We start from the raw sequence: 22,485 nt of genomic DNA on the forward strand, positions 1-22,485 counted from the left end.
TTTTTCCATACGAGAGAGCATTTGAATCATCTGGTATCTCAAAAAAAAACACTATGCACAGGCACTATATAATTTACCCTCTCTGAAATGTCCCAGAGGCGCACAGTGCCGTCCTCAGCAGCAGACAGGAAGACGTCTCGGGTGGGGTGAGCTCCTAGTCCCCAGATAGGTCCATCCATGTGGCCGTTCACCAGAATGTTACATGCTGCGTTCTTCTCACCGACTTCAATGATCTCAGCATTCCGAGTGCCTACGAGGATCTTCCCCTAAACAATCAAGGAGGAGGACACAGGGAGCCATCCTATTTATCAGGAAAAATAGCCAGCTTGATATTTCTGACTAAAGCTAGTTGGTTCTTACTGGCTTTAGAAACATCATATATGTATGTATCTATGTATTTATTTCCTCTTTCTTCACAAATTCAAACATTCCCCCTCTTTTATATATTCTATTATTTATATAGTAGTACTGCTATATTGAACATCTATCTATCTATACATACTTAAAACATTGAAAAGTTTGGGGTTGGAATATTCATTGATGTCAGAAAAACAGCATATGTCAAAATTCTTGTGACTCCTGACCAGAATGTACTCCCATGAATGTACTCGTCTGTTAGTTTTTGTTGTATTTGGCTGAGCAATGGTTTAGGTGGCTCTCCAGTGTATTAGATTCTCTAATACATAAATTAAGTAAGCTTGGCTAAAGTTCTTGTGGGGAGAAAAATTTATAGCAGTTCTTCAGCAGCGGTGTCAAGAATCTTAACCCTTGTAAGAATCATAGCTTCTCCCGAAGTTCTGTCTTTGAGACTAATTGTATGGACCATTTGGTTCACACTTTTACAGAGTTTCTGTTGACTGCATCTGAGGCACAGTCACAATGTAAATGCTTCTGACTAAAGATACACATAATCTTTCAGGTCTAGTATTTCCTATTTTCCTATTCTATAGTGATTTTGTATAAGTGCTGTACCTTGCTCCTGCAGACAGAGCGCACACAGTCTATGATCTGGCCCGTCTCCAGTCTGAAGGCTCTGCATCGCTTCAACTCCTGATCCCACAGTTTGAGCGCACCACCCTCCTTAGACCTGCAGAGGGCAGCCCACACAAATCCTCTCATCTACTACAGCACCTTTTGAGAATGTTCATGCAGATTCAGAGAACAAAATATTTCAGTTAAAGACAGTGGGAAAGGTCAAGCCACTTACGGTCGTTCTTTGCCTCCTGTCACAATGAGCCCGTCACGTAATGTGGTGTACATGGTGAACACAGGTCCAGTGTGAGCCTTAGCCACGATTCTCACTAGAATGTGTTCCTTCCATACACACACATCTCCACTAATGGTACCTGTAAATGTCAAGTTATTCTGAAAAGAAAACAAACCTGCACTAATCTAGTGACCTCTAAGGGAAAAACAGCACAAACATGGCAAAGCACAGCATTTTCATATCCGTTCAACCGATACTTTTACACCGAATCTTTAAAAAAGTCAAATGTCATTTTTGAAGTTACAATCATAAACAACTTGAATTAATTTCTGATTTAGCATCTTGTCCATTTAAGCTCTGCACACAAACAAATGCACACGTATGCATGTATACATAAATATCTACTCACACACATTGCACATTCATTTAAAGGGACAGTTCACCCAAAAATAAAAATTCTGCCATCACTTACTCATCCTCATTTCGTTTCTAACCTTTATGACTTTCTTGCATTGTGAAACACAGAAACAGTTATTTTGCAACTCTCAAATTTCATTTTGTGTGTGTGTGTGTACATTAAAATATGGAATACACAACTGTTCAAAAGTCTGGGATCAGTATATTTAAAAAAAAGAAATGAATACTTTTAATATTATTCAGCAAGGATACATTAAATTGGTCAAAATTAAAAGTAAAAACATACAAAAATGATATATATATATATATATCTCAATTATATAAAAATTATATAAATGTAATATACAGTGTATATATATATAAAAATGTATACATACTAAAAATGACATTTCAGATAAATGTTGTTCTTTTGAACTTTCTATGTATCAAATAATAATTTAAAAAAAACAGTTTCTTGAAAAATATTAAGCACAACTATTTTTAACATTGATATTTATTCATTTATTATTAATAATAAAAAAATCTTTCTTGATCAACAAATCAGCATATTACAGGCTTTCCTGTAGCTCAAATAGTAGAGCATGGCGCTAGCAACGCCAAGGTCATGGGTTCGATTCCCAGGGAAAGCAAGAGCTGATAAAAACTGTAAAAACTGTAACTTGAATGTAATGTAAGTCGCTTTGGATAAAAGCGTCTGCTAAATGCATAAAAAAATAAAAAAATAAAAAATATTAGATTTGTGGGAGTAAGAGGTGCTAAAAATGAGAAATAAATTACATTAAACAACAGCCATATTATTGTTTTATTGTATTTATGATAATAAGAGATTAAAAGAATGTTTCAAACATTTAAAAAAATCTTACCAACCCCAAACTTTTGAATGGTACTATTCAAAAAGTATAGTTTGTATTGGTTTGGAAAACCATTGGATTTTTAATTTTAGGTGAACTTTTCCTTATTTTCTCCCTCTCTAACAACAAATACAAAATGAGCTGAACATCATGTAGAAACAGAAGAATACTTACAGCTCCAAATGCCACTGAGAGCATGGTCTGCATACGGGCATCCTCAATGGAGCTGAGCACTCCTTTCTTACTGAGCAGGGCCCTGCCGGCCAGCGTCCAGAACCGCACGTGTTTTATCCCCACTGACACAAACTGAGTGTCTGAATCAGGCCGGAACTCTGCCACAAAGATCCTTTGGGTGTGACCGGCCCGACTTGCTACTTTGGCACCTTCGAAAAGAAATTCAGATCACAAACCTGATATAAAAGCAATGTGCAGAGTGAATGCTGTATTTGTGTGTGTGTGTGTGTTGACCTGTACCTTCCTGCCACTTCCAGATGGTGAGGGTGTGCTGGGGGTCCAGACCCACAGAAAGCAGCAGTTTGCCGGTGGCACTGAAGCTTACAGAGCAAACGCCTCTAGAATGATGGCAGCGCAGCACAGAGAGGGTCTGTTTGTTCATGGCTTCCCACACATGGATAGAAGGAGATGTGGCTGCAAATACAAAAATACTTTATTTGTCCACTGTTGCTTAGACTTATAAAGTGATAAAGCTGTATTCAAAAATTAAATATGATAATCCAGTGTCAGTATGAGACAATATTTCATGGCAACTCTGTTTTCATAAAAAAAAAAAAAAAAAAAATGGAGAGTGTCTTTTACCTGACATGTCACCAGCATCACCTAGGGGAACAAAAACAGCAGTTAAACATGGTAGGAAAAACACTTTAAATTATATCATTTTTAAAACCACTGGTGCATAAATGTATGTTGTAGCACCAAACTATCCAAATACTCAAAAAAGCTTTTTTTTTTTTTTTATTAAGAACCGACGTGTCAAGCAACGTGCAAATGGCAATAAGGTACAGCAAAGCACAGGAGTAACCATCAAAAAAAAAAAAAAAAAAAAAAAAAGATTTCACGTTTCCTTTCAGTTTCATACAGCCAGATTTGGCAAAATACAGAAACAGACTCAAAATCTAACTCTATTTCATTGTGACCTATTTACTCATCAAATTCTTCCAAGACCAGTAATGGGGAGTAACTAGTTACATGTAACAGAATTAAGTAATGTAATTATAAAATAAATTGAACTGTACTCTGTTACAGTTACTGAGAATTTGTTTTTAATTAAATTACAGTTACTAATGAAAATGTTAACAGTTGAATACATGTGAATATATTCACACACACACACACACACACACAAACAGATTTGATTAATTTCTTTCCCAAATTGCATTGACCGCTCTAAAATGAGACATCAGTGTTTCAGGGGTTTAGGACACAGAATAGGACACATGCATATTTAATAACTGTTTTATTTCCTATTTGGGTTTGTGTATATTCCTTATTTTTTAAATTAACAGTTTTTTCCAAGGCATTGTTAGATGCCAGTGTTTTCAAAAACAGTATCATAGCTATTAAACATAAGAAGAGGTGCAAAAGTCTGATGTTGTGGTGGCTGTGCTTTAAAATGAAATTCAACCCAAATTCTGGAAATGTTGGGACATTTTTTACATTTGAAAAAAATGAAAATTAAAAGACTTTCAAATCACATGAGCCAATATTTTATTCACAATAGAAAATAGATAACTGGATAGATAATTTAATCCACTAAATGAGCTCATTTCAAACTTGATGCCTGCTACAGGTCTCAAAAAAAAAAAGGCACGGGGGCAACAAAGGGCTGAAAAAGCAAGAAATTGTGAAAAGATTCAGCTGGGTGAACATCTAGCAACTACTTAAGTTAATTGACGTCAGGTCTGTAACATAAAAGGGATGTCTTAGAGAGGCAGAGTCTCTCAGAAGTAAAGGTGGGCTGAGGCTCTCCAATCTGTGAAAGAGTGCGTAAAAAGATTATGGAATACTTTAAAAAACAACGTTCCTCAACATCAAATTGCAAAGGCTTTTCGATTATCATCATCTACAGTGCATAATATTATCAAAAGATTCAGAGAAACAGGCTGAAGACCTATGTTGGATGCTCGTGGTCTTAGGGCCCTCAGACGACACTGCATCACTCATCGGCTTGATTCTGTCATTGACATTACTAAATGGGCCCAGGAATACTTCCAGAAACCACTGTCTGTAAACACAATCCGCCGTGCCATCTGCAGATGCTAACTAAAGCTCTATAATGCAAAAAGGAAGCCATATGTGAATATGGTCCAGAAGCGCCGTCGTGATATGTGGGCCAAAATGGAAAATTGTTCTATGGTCAGACAAGTCCAAATTTGACATTCTTGTTGGAAATCATGGATGCCGTGTCCTCCAGGCTAAAGAGGAGGGAGACCTTCCAGCGTGTTATCAGCGCTGTTCAAAGGCCACCATCTCTGATGGTATGGGGGTGCATAAGTGCATACGGTATGGGCAGCTTGCATGTTTTGGAAGGCACTATGAATGCTGAAAGGTATATAAATGGTTTTAGAGCAACATATGCTCCCCTCCAGACGACGTATATTTCAGCAGGACAATGCAAAACCACATACTGCAGCTATTACAACAGCATGGCTTCGTAGTAGAAGAGTCTGGGTGCTGATTTGGCCTGCCTGCAGTCCAGATCTTTCACCTATAGAGAACATTTGGCGCATCAAAAAATACGTCAAAGACGACCACAAACTCTTCAGCAGCTGGAAACCTATATCAGGCAAGAATGGGACCAAATTCCAACACGAAAACTCCAGAAACTGCCCCCATACTTTGAGACCTGTAGCAGGCATCAAATTTGAAATGAGCTCATTTTGTGCATAAAATTGTAAAATTTCTCAGTTTAAACATTTGATATGTTATCTATGTTCTATTGTGAATAAAATATTGGCTCATGTGATTTGAAAGTCTTTTAGTTTTAATTTTATTCAAAATTTTAAAAAACATCCCAACATTTCCGGAATTCGGGTTGTAATTATAATCTTAATTCAAGTGATGAAGGATTTTGCAAATATGACATCAGTGTTGAGTTCTATTGTAAGGTTAACTCTGCATGCTTTAAATGTTTGAAAATGATTTAGGCCCCATTTACAGTAGTGCGTTTTCGTTTTAAAACAGCATTTTAGAATGAAAACGATCCCAGTTTACACTGGCATTTCCACTGCGTTTCAGAAACGATCTCCATTTACACTACAAAACCGAAAATGCATGTCACATGACCATTCATGCAGGTACAACCATAGATATGTATATAGAATCCCTATTATTTAGATGGCGGACACGTCTGCCTGCTTGGAGTGGTCGAGTGGGGAATCTACCCATACATATCTATGGGTACAATAATGAGCATGATGTTATTGTTTATATGGTCGTCAAGGATACGCAGAGCCAACGTTTTCAAAAGTCTCTGTTTTGGTCCGTTTACGCTGAAATGCAACCCCTGAGTTTTCAACTAAAACAGGGTCTGCAGCATTTTCAAAAGTCTCCGTTTTCGACCTTGAAAACGCTGAAGTAGTGTAAACGATAGGCATAACCGTAGCAAAAGTTATGCGTTTTAAAGTGAAAACGCACTAGTGTAAACGGGGCCTAAGTTTAGAAAATTTTAAATGAAGAAAAGTAATCAAATGTAATCAGTTACATTAATAAAGTAACTGAAACCGGTACACTACTTATTACATTTTTAAATAGGGTAATTTGTAATCTGTAAACTGTTACATTTCCAAAGTAACCTTCCCAACACTGTCCAAGACCAACTTCTCTAAGCTCTAACTGTATGTCTCTTCTGTTGAATTTTAGGAGAAACGTCTGGGACAAAATAAATACCAGGGCCATCAAAGTGAGAAGAAAAGGGTGAATGTTTTCACAAACATACCTACTTGGCCAGTTGCCACCACGTTAGGGAACTTTGGGTGCTGATTAATAGTCAGGCACAGAATGTCATCACTGTGTTCCAAATAGAAACTCTGACAGGCTGAAGGCAAACAAACAGGAAAAAACCAACAATAATGATGATTCTCCACAACATTTTTGTCACATCTTCATGTCTGTTTGAAGGAACTCGATGAATAAAATCCATATCTAATCCACTCTTGCTACTTACGCCCACTCTGGCACATTAAAATGCATTAAACGTGCATTACATATGGCAGGTACCAAAGAGTTTTCACCCCACCTGTTGTTAAGTTTAGGACGACCCCTACTGAGGCAGTGTGGTAAATGATGTCCGCCCCCTCATTAAGGTAATGCACATTGTTACGGCAATCGTTGCCTCGGTAACCAAACACCAGTTCAAGCACCAGGTCCTGCAGAGAAAGTCAAAGAGGGGTGTCTGAGGTCGTATCCATGACAACAGCACAGAGTAGTTGGCTCTCAGGATGTGAAAGGACATGCACAGAGAAACTGTGTTGCAGTTCAAACAAGAGAGGCAAGGAAGATCATCTAACCACTAAGGGGACAGAGCCGTCTGTAATGAACATTTAATAGATTGAACAGGCAAGCTAATAGAACAAGCTATCCACATCCAAACTACAAACCAAAAAACGTAATTAATAAAGTAATTTCAAGTATACAGTACTATGTACAGAAAGATAGGATAGTATAGTGACAGGACAAAACAGAGAAGAGAAAATAAATGAGTAATATTTGTTCTGATCTGCCCATCACTCACCTCAATGGGTCTCTTTTTCTTGCCGACATTGTTGGTCTGTAGTTTCTCTGGCATTGGTGGTGCCCTGCTCACTGGGGGTCTGCACCCAAAGACAAAAACACAGCCACTTAATCAGTCTTACAGCAGTAATACAGTCAGACAGTGACCGGGTGAAAAGGACACCAGCCATCTGGCATGATTCTGTTTCACTTCAGGTTTTCACTGTAACATGTAACCAAATACAAATACAAATACAAATACAAAGTTCAATAAGTGATAGTTTGTGATGTACAGTAAACATTTGGCTGAAATCTTTGTAAAATTAAGTTTATGTAAAAAAAAAAAAAAACTCAGCATATCAGGTATAATGAGGTGTAAGTGATCGGTCTAGTCTTACCTTGAGCCCCTTTGAAAGCAGCATTAACAGAGAGAGAAAATATTAGAAGTGTGTCAGTTGAGCAGTTCCCTCAAGTGCTCAAGAAAACAAAGAAGCACAACACAGGGACACTGAGAACAAAAAAATACAATAAAAATGTATAAATGTTGTCCATGATAATGTTCACTTGACAGCGTACAGTATGTCAAAATGCAAAACGGCTCAAAGAGCAGGTGAAGCAAGAGACCAGTTTTGTATAAAACTAGCTCAATTAATTTTCTTTTACACTTAAAGAAATAGTTCACCCAAACTTCTTACCACAATGTCATCACAAACCTATATGACTTTCTTTCTTCCTTATAACACAAAATGTGAATTGCTGAAGAATATCTTGGCCCACTCTCTTCAATAAAATGAAAGTGAAGGACTTAGGCTGCCAAGCTCCAGAATCACAAAGAAAAAAAAAACTGTGTAATAATGTGCTATATTCTAACTCTTCTATATCTACAATTAAGTTGCTATTCGTCTAAATCTTCATGACACATTCATGTGAGTTCGTGAGAGAAGTAACCCCTTGTAAAAATGTTTGCTGTTTCTTAATACACTTAAACACGCTTGTGAAAAGTAAATTTTGTCAACTTACTTTAAAGAGATCATAAACCAAATTTCCCTTGATCTTTTGACATATAAGAGGTCATTGTACTTTAAAAACATCTTGGAAGTTTCAGAACTCCAAACTTTGTCATTAATCTAAAAACAGCTCATATTGAAGGCAGTCTGCCAAAACGACAGCTTTTGGAATGTTCCACTCTATGATGTAATAGTGTGGATAAACACCACCTTCGCAGCTTTAGATCAACGCCTACTTTGACATCACTGCCTGTTTAGCCCCGCCCACAGATTCAAACATGCAGTGTTTATGAGAGAGGTGAACGTGAGCTAAATCACAGCAGCATCCATCTATGAGGAATGTACGCTGTCAAACATTCACAACTATTAGCTAATCATAGCACTTGGCATTTACTTCCAAGTCTACAATCTGGCATGCCTGTTCAAATAGAGCGTTCTGATGAGGGGGGTCAAAAACAGGACGGATGTTTTTTTGATGTAAAAATCTTGATAACATTGTAAGTAGAGCTCAGAGTCCAAAATAAAAAAAACAAAGGCAGTTCATCACCCCTTTAAAGTAAATTTTAAATCGGAGTGCGTTTACATGCACAACCGATTATGCATAATAAGCCGACAGTGTTTGTGGTCATGTAAATGTCTTAAACCCTTTTATCGGCATAAGGTCATAAATAAACTGATCGACATCTAGATTTTTGTGCAATACCCTGATTTAAACAATTTAACCTGAGTTCTGTCGCCTTATTGAAGTGTGCATGTGTAACATGTGACAGAAAAGTATCCTTTATGCCAGATTTAAGTGCGTCCAGCCACAGCGAGTGAAAGGAAAATGAGTCTTTGCAAGTTTCCTGCTGACATTTTAGAACATTCTGGGACTTTTAATGCTTTATTGAACATCACAACTCACAAAATGGAATACCAAGAGTAGAATACATTGATGTTTCTGTTTTGACATCACCGGAGAATAAACTGATGTAAACACAGTAACTTGCATTTCCAGGTTATTGTTTTGCATGTAAATGGGTAATAAGTCAAGTTATTTCAATAAACATTAATCGGACTGATCCTTCAACAACAGTTGAAAATTATAAATACAGTCAGGTCCATATATATTTGGACACTCACACAATTTTCATAATTTTGGCTCTGTATGCCACCAGAAAAAGATGAAATTGAAGTGCAGACTTTAAGCTTTAATTCAAGGGGTTGAACAAAAATATAACAGAAAATGCTTAGGAATTACAACCATTTTTATACACAGTCCCCCCATTTTCAGGGACTCAAATGTAATTGGACAAATAAATATAATCATAAATAAAATGTTCATTTTTAATATTTTGTTGAGAATCCTTTGCCGGCAATGACTGCCTTGAGTCTGGAAATCATGGACTTCACCAGAGACTGGGTTTCCTCCTTTGTGATGCTTTGCCAGGCCTTTACTGCAGCTGACTTCAGTTATTGTTGGTTTGTGGGTCTTTCTGCCTTTAGTTTTGTCTTCAGCGAGTGAAATGCATGCTCAATCGGGTTGAAATCAGGAGAATGACTTGGCCATTGCAGATTTTTTTTTTTCCTCAAAAACTCCTGGGTTGTTTTTGCTGTATGTTTTGGGTCATCGTCCATTTGTACTATGAAGTGCCGTCCAATCAACTTTGCTCCATTTGACTGAACCTGGGCAGAAGGTATATCCCTATACACTTCAGAATTAATAAGGCTGCTTCTGTCCTCTGTCACATTATCACTAAACACCAGTAACCCAGTGCCACTGGAAGCCATGCATGCTCATGCCTTCACACCGCTCCACCATGTTTCACAGATGATGTTGTATGCTTTGAGTCATGAGCTGTTCCAAGCCTTCTCCATTCTTTTTTCTTCCTGTCATTCTGGTACAGGTTGACCTTAATTCCAGCCGTCTAAAGAATGCATTTGCAGAGCTGGTCTGGCTTTTTTAGATGTTTATTGGCAAAGTCTAATCTGGCCTTGTTTGCACCTTGTGGTGAACCCTCTGTATTTGCTCTGGTGTCTTCTCTTGATTGTAGACTTTAACAGTAACATGTCTACCTCCTGGAGAGTGTTCTTCACCTGGCTGGATGTTGTGAAAGGGTTTTTCTTTACCATGGAGAGGATCATCTGATCATCCACTACTGTTGTCCTCCGTGGACGTCCAGGCCTTTTTATGTTGCTTCACTAGTGCGTTCTTTTTTTCTCAGAATTACCATGCTGTTGATTTGGCTACTCCTAATGTTCCTGCTATCTCTCTGATGGACTTGTTTTGTTTTTGAAGCCTAACAATTGTCTGTTTCACTAGTATGAAGAGCTCCTTTGACTGCATGATGTGGGTTCACAGCAACAGCTTCCAAATAGCACACTTAGAATCAACTCCAAACCTTTGACCTGCTTAATTGATGTAGAAATAACTAAAGAATAGCCCATGCCTTTCCTTTCTATGAGTCAACTGTCCAATTACCTATGGTATCTTGAAAAAGGGGGGAGGTACATATTAAAGAGCTGTAATAATGTGCACTTTAAGCCAATATTCATTATATAACTGTGACTTGAAGATGTTTTGGTCAGCAGCTAAAATAATAAAAATTGTGCCTGTGTCCAAATACATACGGACCTAACTGTAAAAAACTCCTTAAATTGAATTCATCCTTACACTTTGCAATGTAGTGCATGATTCTTAAAAACTTCAGTCCACATTTATTGTCACTGCATGAAAAAGAGTGAACAAACCTTCCATCTATCCATGCCACTTATCCTATGTCACAGGGATACTGGAGCCTAAGTGACCAACAACAATATTTCAAATTTCTCTGTGTGTTCAAGAAAGTAAGGTTTGGAACAGCATGAGGGTAAATGATGGGAGAATTTCTGTTTTGGGGTGAACTAATCCTTTAATCGTCCTGAGAGAGAGTGCAGGGAGCAAAGCATGAGCAAAGTTCCCAGCAGCCAAAGACGCAGCATTACTCTTTAAATAATTAGCGGTGGAGAGCAGTAATAAAGTCACTTCAAAGCAATGAGAAAATATCTGCCAGCAAAGCACTTAATATAATGTTGTGCCATCCACTCTAATTTAAGACTGAAATTACCTGCTTTTAAAGCATCTTGAGCTTAAAATAAGAGCAAAACTTAGCGACAGGCGGTTTTATGGTTCAGTACAGGGAAAAAGGTGGGTTTATGGATCTGATGGCTGTTGCCGTGCGGTATAGCAAACATCCAAAGAGCAGGAAAGGGACATGAAACGTTTCTGAATAAATGACACTTTCGTTGATCTTCTTACCTGACTACGCCCTGCCTTCACATGGTGAGAGAGAGGAGAGGAGTGCAGAGACAGACAGAGGAGTGAGGAAAATTGGAAAAGACAGACATGAGGGTAGCATGTCTCTCAAAGACCAAGAGTTCCATGAATTCAGACTCATTGTTTTCAGTGTATTTAACTATTCTTCAACTCTTAAAGATCATAATACCCTGTTTTAGTTCAAATTGCTAATAAAACGTAATCTTAATTTTGATTAATGCCAGAGTTCTTAAACTAATTTGCATAAGCAGTAATGCAATTACAATGGAAATCTATGGGCAAGATAACTAGAGAAAGTAAATAAAACCCATTTTAAAATGTACAAATCTTGTGGCTATACCTTTGAAAAAGAATGTGTTCTAAATACATGTGAAGAATGTATTGTAATACAATTAGTATTTGAACTGTAAAAAAGTCTATAGCGGTGGTTTTTAAACTTTTTGTCCAAGAAAATATCCGAAGGCAAAATATTCAAACGTCTGTTGTAATAAAAAATGAATAAATAAACACAAAAATATGATGTACATCTTCATTTGTAGTGTTTCCTTTGCATTTGAATTAAAATGATGTTTATATATCTAAATTTAAATAACTTTCAGACTTATTGGGGATTTTGCCATACTATTCAAAGTGGATGAACTTTTGGTAAGTAAGGTTACTGTTTTCATGATAGCCGTTTAATATTTGAATCTTGTGGTTATACCTTTGAAACAGAATGTATTCTAGTTACAGGGACATGTCTGTGCCCATAGACCTCCATTGTAAGTGCTTTATTGTAAAGGCAATATTCAACAAGCAATTCAAAAGTGCTTTCTATGGTAAAGAATAGAGATTAAAAAAAATCTTATTTAATCAGGAACCTTCCTGTGAAAGACAGTTTGATATTCCACTTTGGAAAGATATTTTGGTATTCCAACAGTTGCAGTAAATCATTTGGCTTTAGAGAGTGTGCCACCGACATGAGCTTATTCAACATGGTATATTAGTGGTAGAGTGGTGGTAAATTTGAAATACAAGAGTACAAGAAGCAATAAAGTGGATAACTAAGAGTATTCAGTACTTCATGTTGCATCTCTGACAGGGTTACTGCATTTCAGTGCAAATCTATTCATTATCATTAGTCTTCAGATGTTATTGGAAATGCAGGCTAGTTTAATTCATGGCATAGAACACTGTATGCAAAGTGTCAACACAGTTATGATAGGCATATTTGCTAGTATTTAAAAGAACTCAATTAGGGATGCACTGACATTAAAAAATCTAGCCTCGGGTGCATTTCCCAAAAGCATCATTAGCTAACTATGGTGGTATGTTCCACTGAAGTCTACTGGTAACGACGGAACTTTTGGGAAACACACCTCAGTTCTTATACGCAGACAATTATTTTACGCAATGGATAAATGTCCAATATTAAAAGTACATACTTGTTTGTACTAATAAAAATAAATAAAATAATATAATACAGAGTAACCCTTTAGTATAGGGATTTATATCAATTATCACTATTAACTTGTCTATTAGCATGCCTATTATTAACAAATTGGCTGATTATTAGTACTTATAAAGCAAATATTCTGCATGACCATATTCTACATCCCTAATCTTACCCAATACTTAAACTTGACAACTACCATACTAACTATTAATAAGCAACAAATTAGGAGTTTATTAAGGCAAAAGTCTTAGTTAATGGTTTGTTAATAGCAAGAATTGGACCATAAAATAATGTGTGACCTAATACATAAAAAAATTAAAAGTTAGATTTAAATGTTATCACAACCTAATAACTGAATGTATGAAAGATAGAATTTCATTTTAACATTTGGTTATGGCTATTAAATATTATTACATTAATAAATGTTATTAAAGATCAACTTTAAGTGGGTGCTAGATGATCAAAAGTAATTTAAATGTAAAAATGGGGAAATGGCCATGCATAAATATCCAATCCTGACTGATACCAATAAATGAAATCACTAACATCAGCCGATAACTACTATGGTGTAAAGTATATCTATAAATACTGTACTTATTTAAACCCTGTTAGATTCATTAAGCTGCCAAAGATAGATAAGGTAATGAAAAAAGAGAAGCAATCCATGCTGCATCCGAGGTTTTTCCATAAGTAACTACTTACTGTCACGATATATATTTCCGAACTTTACACAGGGTTGCTATGAACATTGATGCCACATTGGGTGTCATTCCTAACTTACCTTTCGTCTACCGTTGGCTCCTTCTGTTGTAAGTGGGGTTTGACCCCCGTCATGGGTCGCATGTTTGTGGATAAGGCCTTGATTACATAGATGATCTCATTCTCGCGAGTAACATCGCTGTCATACCCTACACAGATGGAGAGACGCCTCACTTTTATATCATGACATACGGCATTTAAATGTACATTTTATCATATGATGGATGGCTCTTTAAATCTAGATGACAGCGGATGACAGTAATAACTGTTCTTTATAAATGATCTTTTTCACCTCCATCATCTTCGCTCTCGATGTCTGACTCCTCGCTGTCACACTGTCTGGCCTCCCGGCAGCCCTCGGTCTCATGGCTCCAGATCATCAGACAGGTGTCAGAGCCACCGACCGACGCCAGCAAAGAGTCGTCATGCGACCAGCGCACATTAGTCACATGGGTACTGTGGGCCATGTACCGCTTAAATTTAGCATATTTTCCCTATTAAGATCAAGAAAATGTTAACATTTATGAAGGTAAATGATAAATTCAAATATATGAAATTAGACCTGCCTACACTCAAAGGCTAAACATCTGTCATTTATTTAAAGTGCATTTTTATATAGAGTATAGCCCAAAATATTTCTGGTTTCTGTTTTTTTTTTCTGGTTTTGTTCAGTTTTTCTAAAAGCAACGTACTCTCCCCATAAAAAAATAAAATGAAAAGAAACTATTTTGTTTCATCCACTTCAATTCTTGTCTGTTCTCCATACTCTGCTTGGCAAAAATAAATCTATAAATAAATAAAAAAATAAAAAAGATGTTGATGTGCAGAACACATACTGGCAAGCTTTACTGACTGCAGAAACTATTGTGGGTTTTATTCATTTTTCTGGTGCTTTTAGTAAATAAATATTTTAAAAAGACAGCAGGATAAACATTTATTCATGGTAACTAAACTAAATTAAACACTGACTAACCAAATGAGTGAAAAAATATATATTTTTTTTATTAATATTAAATCAAAATGTGAGGTTTGGCCCACACCATGAATAAAATTAGAGAAAAACATATATTTTCAAAATATCAAAAATAAAGTTCAAAGTATCATTTTGTGCAAAGTATACATCGAACAATAATCTAAATCTAATAATCAAATTAGTCTTGATCCAAAATGGAATAAATACTTAAATAAAAATCAATAAATAACATCTAAATAGAAAAATATAAATATACAGTGCCCTCCACTATTGGCAACCTTAATATGAGCAAAGGTGGCTGGGAACATAAATCTGCATCGTTTATCTTTTTGATTTTTCATAAAAAAAATGCAGAAATTTCTAACCTTTCATTGAAGTAAAACAATTGAAAGTGGAGGGGAAATCTCATTACGAAATAAATGTTTTTCTCTAGCTCACGTTGGCCACAATTATTGGCACCCAATTATAGCAACATTCTTTTCCCAAGATAACAGCTCTGAGATTTCTCGTGTAATGCCTGATGAGTTTGGAGAACACCTGACAAGAGATCAGAGGCCATTCCTTCACACAGAATCTCCAAATCCTTCAGATTCACAGCTCCATGTTGGCGCTTCTTCTCTTCAGTTCCCCCCTCTCATTTTCTATAGTGTTCAGGTCAGGGAACTTGGAAGGCCAGAAGCTTCATTTTGTGCTCAGTGACCCATTTTTGTGTTGATTTTGATGTTTGTTTTGGATCATTGTTCTGTCTAGTCGTGTCTGGCAGCTGAATACGCTGGAGTTTGTTTTTGGATGAGCTAGGAGAATTTTTCTTGAAACCCTCCCAAACAACATGTGGTGATGTAGGGGCTGTTTGAAAATTTTTTTTATCCTTTCTTACCCTAAGATTTAACTAATCTGTGCAATTCTCCAGCTGTGATCCTTGGAGAGTCTTTGGCCACTCAAACTCTCCTTCTCATCGTGCATCAGGACGATATAGACACGTCCTCTTCCAGGCAGATTTTGAACATCTTTAGTTAAATGGAACTTCTTCATTATTACCCTGATGGTGCTTTTAAATGCTTTAGCTATTTCTTTACAGCCACCTTCTATTTTGTGAAGCTCAACAATCTTGTTCTGCACATCAGAACTATATTCTTAGTTTTTACTCCTTGTGATGGATGATTAAGGGAATTTGGCCTGTGTGTTCCTCATATTTATAATCCTGTGGAACAGGAAGTCATGGCTGGACAATTTCATGCTCCTAGTCACCCTGATGTGCTAAAAAAGTGTAAATATGAATGGGAATATACTTCGGAGATATTTTACTCATAAGAATTTTAGGGGTGTCATTAATTGTGGCCAACATGCATTGGAGAAAAACATATTTCATATTTCAGTTTCCCCCACTTTCAATTCTTTTACTTCAATGAAATTAGAATTTTGTGAACTTTTTGAATGAAAGATCAAATAGATAAACAATGCAGATTTATTTCACAGCTGCCTTTCCTCATATTTACCAAGGGTGCCAATATTCGTGGAGGGCACAGTATATCTAAATATCTTCTTTTGTGTTTCACAGCTTAAAAAAAGACTAATTATTTTTTGATGAATGATGAATGATGACAAATGTATATTTTGGGGTCAACTATCCCTTAGTATGAATGATAGTAATAATTAATGATTAAATAACATGTTCTTAACCTTGACTGGATATTTGAAGAGCTTGACATATCCAAGGTCGTCCCCAGTCGCTAGCAACTTCCTGTCATTGCTAAGACATGCGGAAGTAACTTCTGTAACTTCACTGACCACAGGCCAAATTCCCTCACAGGAACTTCCAAGCACACATGTCCATGTGTTCCAGTCGATCTTGTCCACCTGAGGAAAGAATGGATAGTGTGGAGAAAAAAATTCCCATAAACAACAAGTGTTCCCCTAACCAGAAAAATATGTAGAGTTTGTTTTAAAGCAAAAAAAACTGGCATTGAGCAACACTCTTAATGAAAATGAATTGGCAGCATAAATTTCAATATTAAAATCCAACAAAGACTGTAGCCAAAATGCCTCCTACAGAAGCTGTGCACTTAGCTGAAGGCAGGAGATCAGAAACACTGAAGGGCTTCCAGCTCTTACTAAATCTTAAGTTAATAACGTAAGCGTTCACTGTCTGTCCCAACGTAACAGTGGCCTTAAGCACGGCCTAATTCCCTGCCTCCAAATTTAGAGACAAACTAATGAAAAGTGGGCCATGTTCTTGCCCTTAAGAGTGCCCTTCCCCCTCCCAGGGTGACACACAGTGAGATGTTCAGGATCCATACCTCTGTAGCAGGAATGGTTTGCTTCTTCCCACGAGGGGCCTCGAAAAATAGCTGCTCCTTTGCCGATGTGTTGACCTGCAAGAGCTTCCCTAATACAAGAAAACAGAAGAGAGATGCTGAGATGTAACAAAACTTTTTCCTACGTCTTCATTTATTTTTGCTACTTTTCAAGGACTTTTATACATACAGCATGTTTTATTGCCCTTGACCTAAACTTAGACTTTCAATCAGACTCAATTATACATGAACCATTTCCATTTTTATTGTTTACAAAATTCTTACATCAATTTTTCAGAAATTACAACTGTCACTCAGTTGTGGTGTAATTTCAATTGTGCACCTAATAAAGATTTTTTTCTGAAGTCAGTGTAGTTTACTAAGAAGACAACAGTGTTAGTGAAGAGCCTGAGATGACATATGACATTTGTAATATGTGAGAAAAGCAAAAACAAAAAGTGGATTATTGTCAGTATGAAAATAATACTTAATGGGGAGTATTTTGGATATATAAAATGTTAGCTATAGCATTGGCCTAATCAAAACAAACTTGGTCATTTTATTCCAAAAATGTTAGAAAATGTAATTTCACACAGTGTTATAAAAATTACTCATAATTTGAGGAATAGTGACATTGTGTTGGAAGTTTATTACTTTAAAAAACTGAAAAATTACAGAATTACTGTACTAGTTAACCAACTAGACAAATTTAAAAACAAGTGTAAAAAGTGCTTTTAAAGAGTTGTAGAAACAATAAAATTAGCTTTTTTGCTTTGAAAGAAATGTTGTAAAGCATAGTAAAAGGAGTTGGTGTGATTCAAGGCAACTTCAAGAGCACTTTTGTGCTCCGTAGAACATCTCACAGCAAACGGAATGCACTGCTAGTTAAAAAAAGTGTTCTTTGACATTTAGACAGTTTTCTTTCAGCTAAAAAATTAACATTCTTAGGGGAAAATCATTTGTATATAAACTGCAGCAGTGCACAATACAACATATCATGAACAACATGATGGAAAATCAATGCATGAATCAAACTCTCTTGAAAAATCCTATAATTTTCTGGCACGTTTTCCATCTTGCCTACACAAAACCACAGTAATTAACAGGAACTGTAAAAACAAGAACTCACAAGAGACGTCTTTAATTCAACTAGTCTCCACATTGCATAAGCGTATATATATAAAGTTATATATAAATCAGACACATTGCATCCGTCACTATCAGTCATGTTGCCTGAAATCCCCAACTCGACTTCTGGTCGCTTTGTTGCTGCAAAATGCTGTCAGTGTGAACTTTGCTCTCTGAAATACAGCGTTTGTGTCTTGTATCCGTCTCACCTCTCTTGTCCCAGTCCAGATGGGTGATGTAGTTCATGGAGCCTTTGCACACACCAACCCTCTTGCTGCTCATCACGTTGTAAATATCCACAAAGCTGTCACCTGATGCCACAGCCAAATACTTGCCCGTTACTGTAATAAAAATCAGTTTTTCAGTTTTGAGCCTTACCACGACCCAGCTATCACATTCTTATTAATATGTTAATATGTTCCTGCAAGTACTTGTTAATTACATTAGCATATGTGAAGCTACATCATACTGAATAGATCAGATGAAATAAATTCTTGTTTTCAGTACGCTTTTCCGTTGTACTGAAATGAGTGTGTTAACTAACCAGGAGAGAAGCGGATTTCTGATATGATGTCTTTGCGGTGATGAAATGACACCAGGTCTTCTAGAGTGTCTGCGTTGACGATGAGGAAGCTGCCATCGTTGAGGCCCACAGCCAGAGCTTTCCCATCTGGAGAGAAGCAGCAACATCGCCCACCTGCACAAAGTTATAAGCGTTGAATGCTAAGTTGCATCAAGCCTGACAGCTGAACAGACTGATTCTCTTTATAGCCACATTTGTCAAACAATGGCCAGGTAGTAAGCAAAGGGTTAGTTTAAATACCACCCATTATTCATTCAAATATCTCACATTGTTCCAAACCTGTATGACTTTCGTTCTTCAGTGAAATGTAAAAGGAGAAGTTTAGCAGAATGTTCACGCTGCACTCTTCCATACTATAAAAGCATAAGGTGGCATTCACACAGAACACTTTTCTATTGTTTTTCTATATAAACACATGCTAAAAAGACATGTTTGACTTTTGCATCTTTTGAAGTATTTTGTTCACGACATGGTGTCCTAATAACACGGCGTTTAAAATAAGTTAAACTTTAAAAAAAGGCCTCAAGGTTTTTTGGCCTCAAATGTAACAAGCGACTGTCAACAGCAAGAAAAAGAAAATACGCAACAAAAGTTACATATGATGCCTAAATTCATGTGCAGCATTTACAATTACGGATTTTAGTGTTTTATTTTTCACTTATTTTGAATAGGTTTTTAATATATCGGCCATAACTTAAACGTCATGTTGGCCATAACATGAAATTCTGTCATCGGAGGGTAAGATTATCAGTAAATATCAGCCTGTTCTTCGCAAAAAGATGAAAGAACCAATGTCAAATGGTGTACTTTTATCTAACTTACGAAGAATCCCAACGGTCTGGAACGTCATGTGGATACACGCTGGGTGAAATCTCTTGAACCCATTACACAGTCCTTTAATCACTGTTAATTAAGTTTTCATTGTTCATTATCCAAGTAAATATAGAAAGACCCAGTGTACTCTAAGGATAATAATCATAATATAATTTAATTAGGGTCGATGAAGAGTCAATAGCTCATCTAAGAATTGATGACAAAGTGAAAAAAAATGATTGGCTCAAAGCTGCACTTAAAAGTTAGTTATCAATCATCTCAGTCGTAATTTAAGCGAAGTGTAGGACTAAATCTTGAGATGATTCACGACACTTTGCTGTGCCACAATTTTGGATGACGACATACGCATGGACCAATCACTGAATAGATTTCCTTAATTAAGAATATTCTCAGATAAATTCACATCGAATGGTTAAATTCCTAATAGGAGTTTACATTCAACACACATTTGACAAAGAACTTTCAAGAGAATGCATTATGGCAAGGAAACGAAGCGTCATCACAACTCGATTTAGGGCAGATAGACGATAGTATAGTGTATCGACGATAGTCAAAGATATCACCTTTTGCTGATGCCTTTGACGACAGCGAGACGATTATTATTATTATTATTATCCGCCAAAAATAGACTAGGTGCCTATCTTTAGTGATACAGCGCAGAGAGCTGCTTCAGAAACTTGCCACGGCGCAGCTGATCAGCTCCGGTGGCCGTGGAGCTGTAATGCGCCGCAGACACGTGCAGTGGAAATAAGGGGTAGTCAGTTATGATGTTCTTGTTGCTCGTTTTGAATAATTGAGGAAATGTAACCGTTTGATTAACTGTTCGTCGTCAAACATTTCAAGAACATTCTTCCTCTCCTGAAAGATTCACACACGTCTCTGTCTCCTCAGCGCCATCACAAGCCCCTACTGGCAACTCCTAACCACTTGAGAGACCTCTCAAGCTATCTTAAATAACAGGTAATTCTTAGCTTTAAGGAATTTGATAACTTGCTTTAAGTTTGAAAGTAGGAGTAAATTTCATGAATTCTCAGCACTTAAAACTAAAATGGCACTTTGAGAAGCTCGATAAATACGGGCCCTGATCTATCAAGCATTATTTGATTAAATCGGTGGTCTACAGAGTATCCTATGTAAGAGCAGCAGTCGTTCCTTTACAAAAATGTACAACAACCATCCCCTTTAGAGATTCTGCCCTCAGGCAATCAATATGCTCTTAGGGCTAATTTGCATGTTGAATGTTCCTCACTTAAGTTATATTTTTCAGCGCAAATTGAGTTTCTGAAGCATAACGAGGTCAAGCATTGTGTAGGCTAAGCTTGGAATACAAATCACAAAAAAGGCACATAGATAAGGAGCTATTTATAATCAGACAGAGGGACGTTTTGTAGACAGTAATGCATGTGTGCTTCGAATTTATGTCACTGAAAAACAAGCTAGTGAAGAACTGTAGCTGGTCATACAGTTATTTCTCCTTGTTACATCATAGTAGTTACCCTTAGCATGGTTTAATTGCTGTAATATTATAAGGATGGAATAGATCACATGACTTTGCATGACATGCTTTCTTTTGCAGAACACAAAATAAAATAAACTTTTGGTTACCACTGACATCTACTGTATGGAAATAAACTGAAAAATTCTCAAAACATGCTCCACAGAAGAAAGAAGGTTTGGAAAGGCATGAGGGTGAGTAAATGATGACAGTTTTTGGGGTCTATTCCTTAACACTTAAGTGGGCAGCGCGTTGACATACAGCACCATTGTGCTTCAGGTGTCCCATGTTCGAATCCTGACTCGAGGACACTTCCCAATCTCCCCCCCCCCCCCCCCCCCCCTCTCTCTCTCTTAAGGCCTGTGAACACAAGCAGACAGTAAAAATCTGAGTAATTAGTAAACATCTGCTTACCTTTCTTGAGTTTGCGTACAGCGAGCATGCAGTGGCTGGGGGAGAGATCCCATATGCGCAGGGTCTTATCGTCGCTCACAGTGGCACACAGTGGCAGATGCGGGTGAGTGGCAAGACCCCAGACCTCGCCCTCCATGTGACCCTTAATACAGTCCACACACACACACACACACATTATTTAATATATACTGACACTTTAACCTATCTCTCATTCTTTTAAGCACAAACACAGACAATTAAGTTAGCAAATGACATTAAGCTTTTACCACCTGAGAAATTTTGAGAAAGAGTACATCTACATTTTTCTAGTGAGCATGGTGGCCATTATAACTGGGCATATATCCAGACACATGGTGTTAAAGAGCTGATTCAGGACTCATGGTAGTCTGCCATATCCTCCGCAGTCTCCTTCGCGGCTGCATTTTTTTTCAGTGAATGGGAGGCTAAAATAATCCACATACAAATAAACAATACTGTAAGCAGGCACAATTAATTTTTAGACAATTTCCCTTAGTTTATTCTGACGCACCCAAGGGATCCATAAAAGATTTCCTGGAAAAGCATTTCAGAGTGCAATAAAGCTCAAATGTTTTCTAGCAGCAAGTAAGACCTATAAAAATATATTACTTGAATTGATAAATTAACAAGCTCACATAAAGCAATGGAGGGTTTGCACCAACTGATATCTAACATTTAGTAGGTAAACAATGCCTTCAATAACAAGCACCAACCTGTAATTTCTCACTGTGTCTGACACTAAAACTCAAGCCACACAAGCCAAAAAGACACACATTTCATCACTGCCCAAAAACCAACTAGTGCAGAAATACTGGAAAACTACTATTTTTGCCCAATCTGCAGTTACTGCCATTGACCATTTATTACATAACAGCCTCGGACCATTTCGTTTGTCTCTGAAGTGGAACTGGAGCGATTCAGTTCCAGTGATGATGGCAAAACTCTGTTATGCAGAACTCAACATTACAAAGTGGTTCAGTAGTGAGGTCAGGTAAAGAGACACTTGATTGACTCATTCATTCTCAGAGTCATTTATGGGTGCTGCTG

The 22,485-nt window shown here is 37.0% G+C and overlaps 1 protein-coding gene across 2 annotated transcripts in view; it reads right to left on the bottom strand.

Moving 5' to 3' along the window:
• Positions 1–22,485, bottom strand: part of LOC306850000 (echinoderm microtubule-associated protein-like 5) — a gene marked incomplete at its 5' end in the record, with an annotated part of 83,084 nt that overhangs the window by 7,930 nt on the left and 52,669 nt on the right. Inside the window, 16 exons of one of the 2 annotated variants that reach the window (XM_079385406.1) lie at positions 78–266; positions 973–1,087; positions 1,208–1,365; positions 2,650–2,858; positions 2,950–3,123; positions 3,292–3,312; positions 6,431–6,529; positions 6,731–6,860; positions 7,226–7,304; positions 13,722–13,848; positions 13,992–14,193; positions 16,353–16,529; positions 16,970–17,058; positions 18,304–18,435; positions 18,639–18,791; positions 21,421–21,562. In XM_079385406.1, coding sequence (XP_079241532.1) covers positions 78–266; positions 973–1,087; positions 1,208–1,365; positions 2,650–2,858; positions 2,950–3,123; positions 3,292–3,312; positions 6,431–6,529; positions 6,731–6,860; positions 7,226–7,304; positions 13,722–13,848; positions 13,992–14,193; positions 16,353–16,529; positions 16,970–17,058; positions 18,304–18,435; positions 18,639–18,791; positions 21,421–21,562 — 2,196 coding nt within the window. Of the gene's footprint in view, positions 1–77; positions 267–972; positions 1,088–1,207; positions 1,366–2,649; positions 2,859–2,949; positions 3,124–3,291; positions 3,313–6,430; positions 6,530–6,730; positions 6,861–7,225; positions 7,332–13,721; positions 13,849–13,991; positions 14,194–16,352; positions 16,530–16,969; positions 17,059–18,303; positions 18,436–18,638; positions 18,792–21,420; positions 21,563–22,485 lie in introns of both variants that reach the window. The other variant, XM_079385405.1, reaches the window with a different exon arrangement.

Source organism: Barbus barbus (assembly GCF_936440315.1).
Source record: "Barbus barbus genome assembly, chromosome: 30".
In the NCBI taxonomy this organism is placed as follows: domain Eukaryota; kingdom Metazoa; phylum Chordata; class Actinopteri; order Cypriniformes; family Cyprinidae; genus Barbus; species Barbus barbus.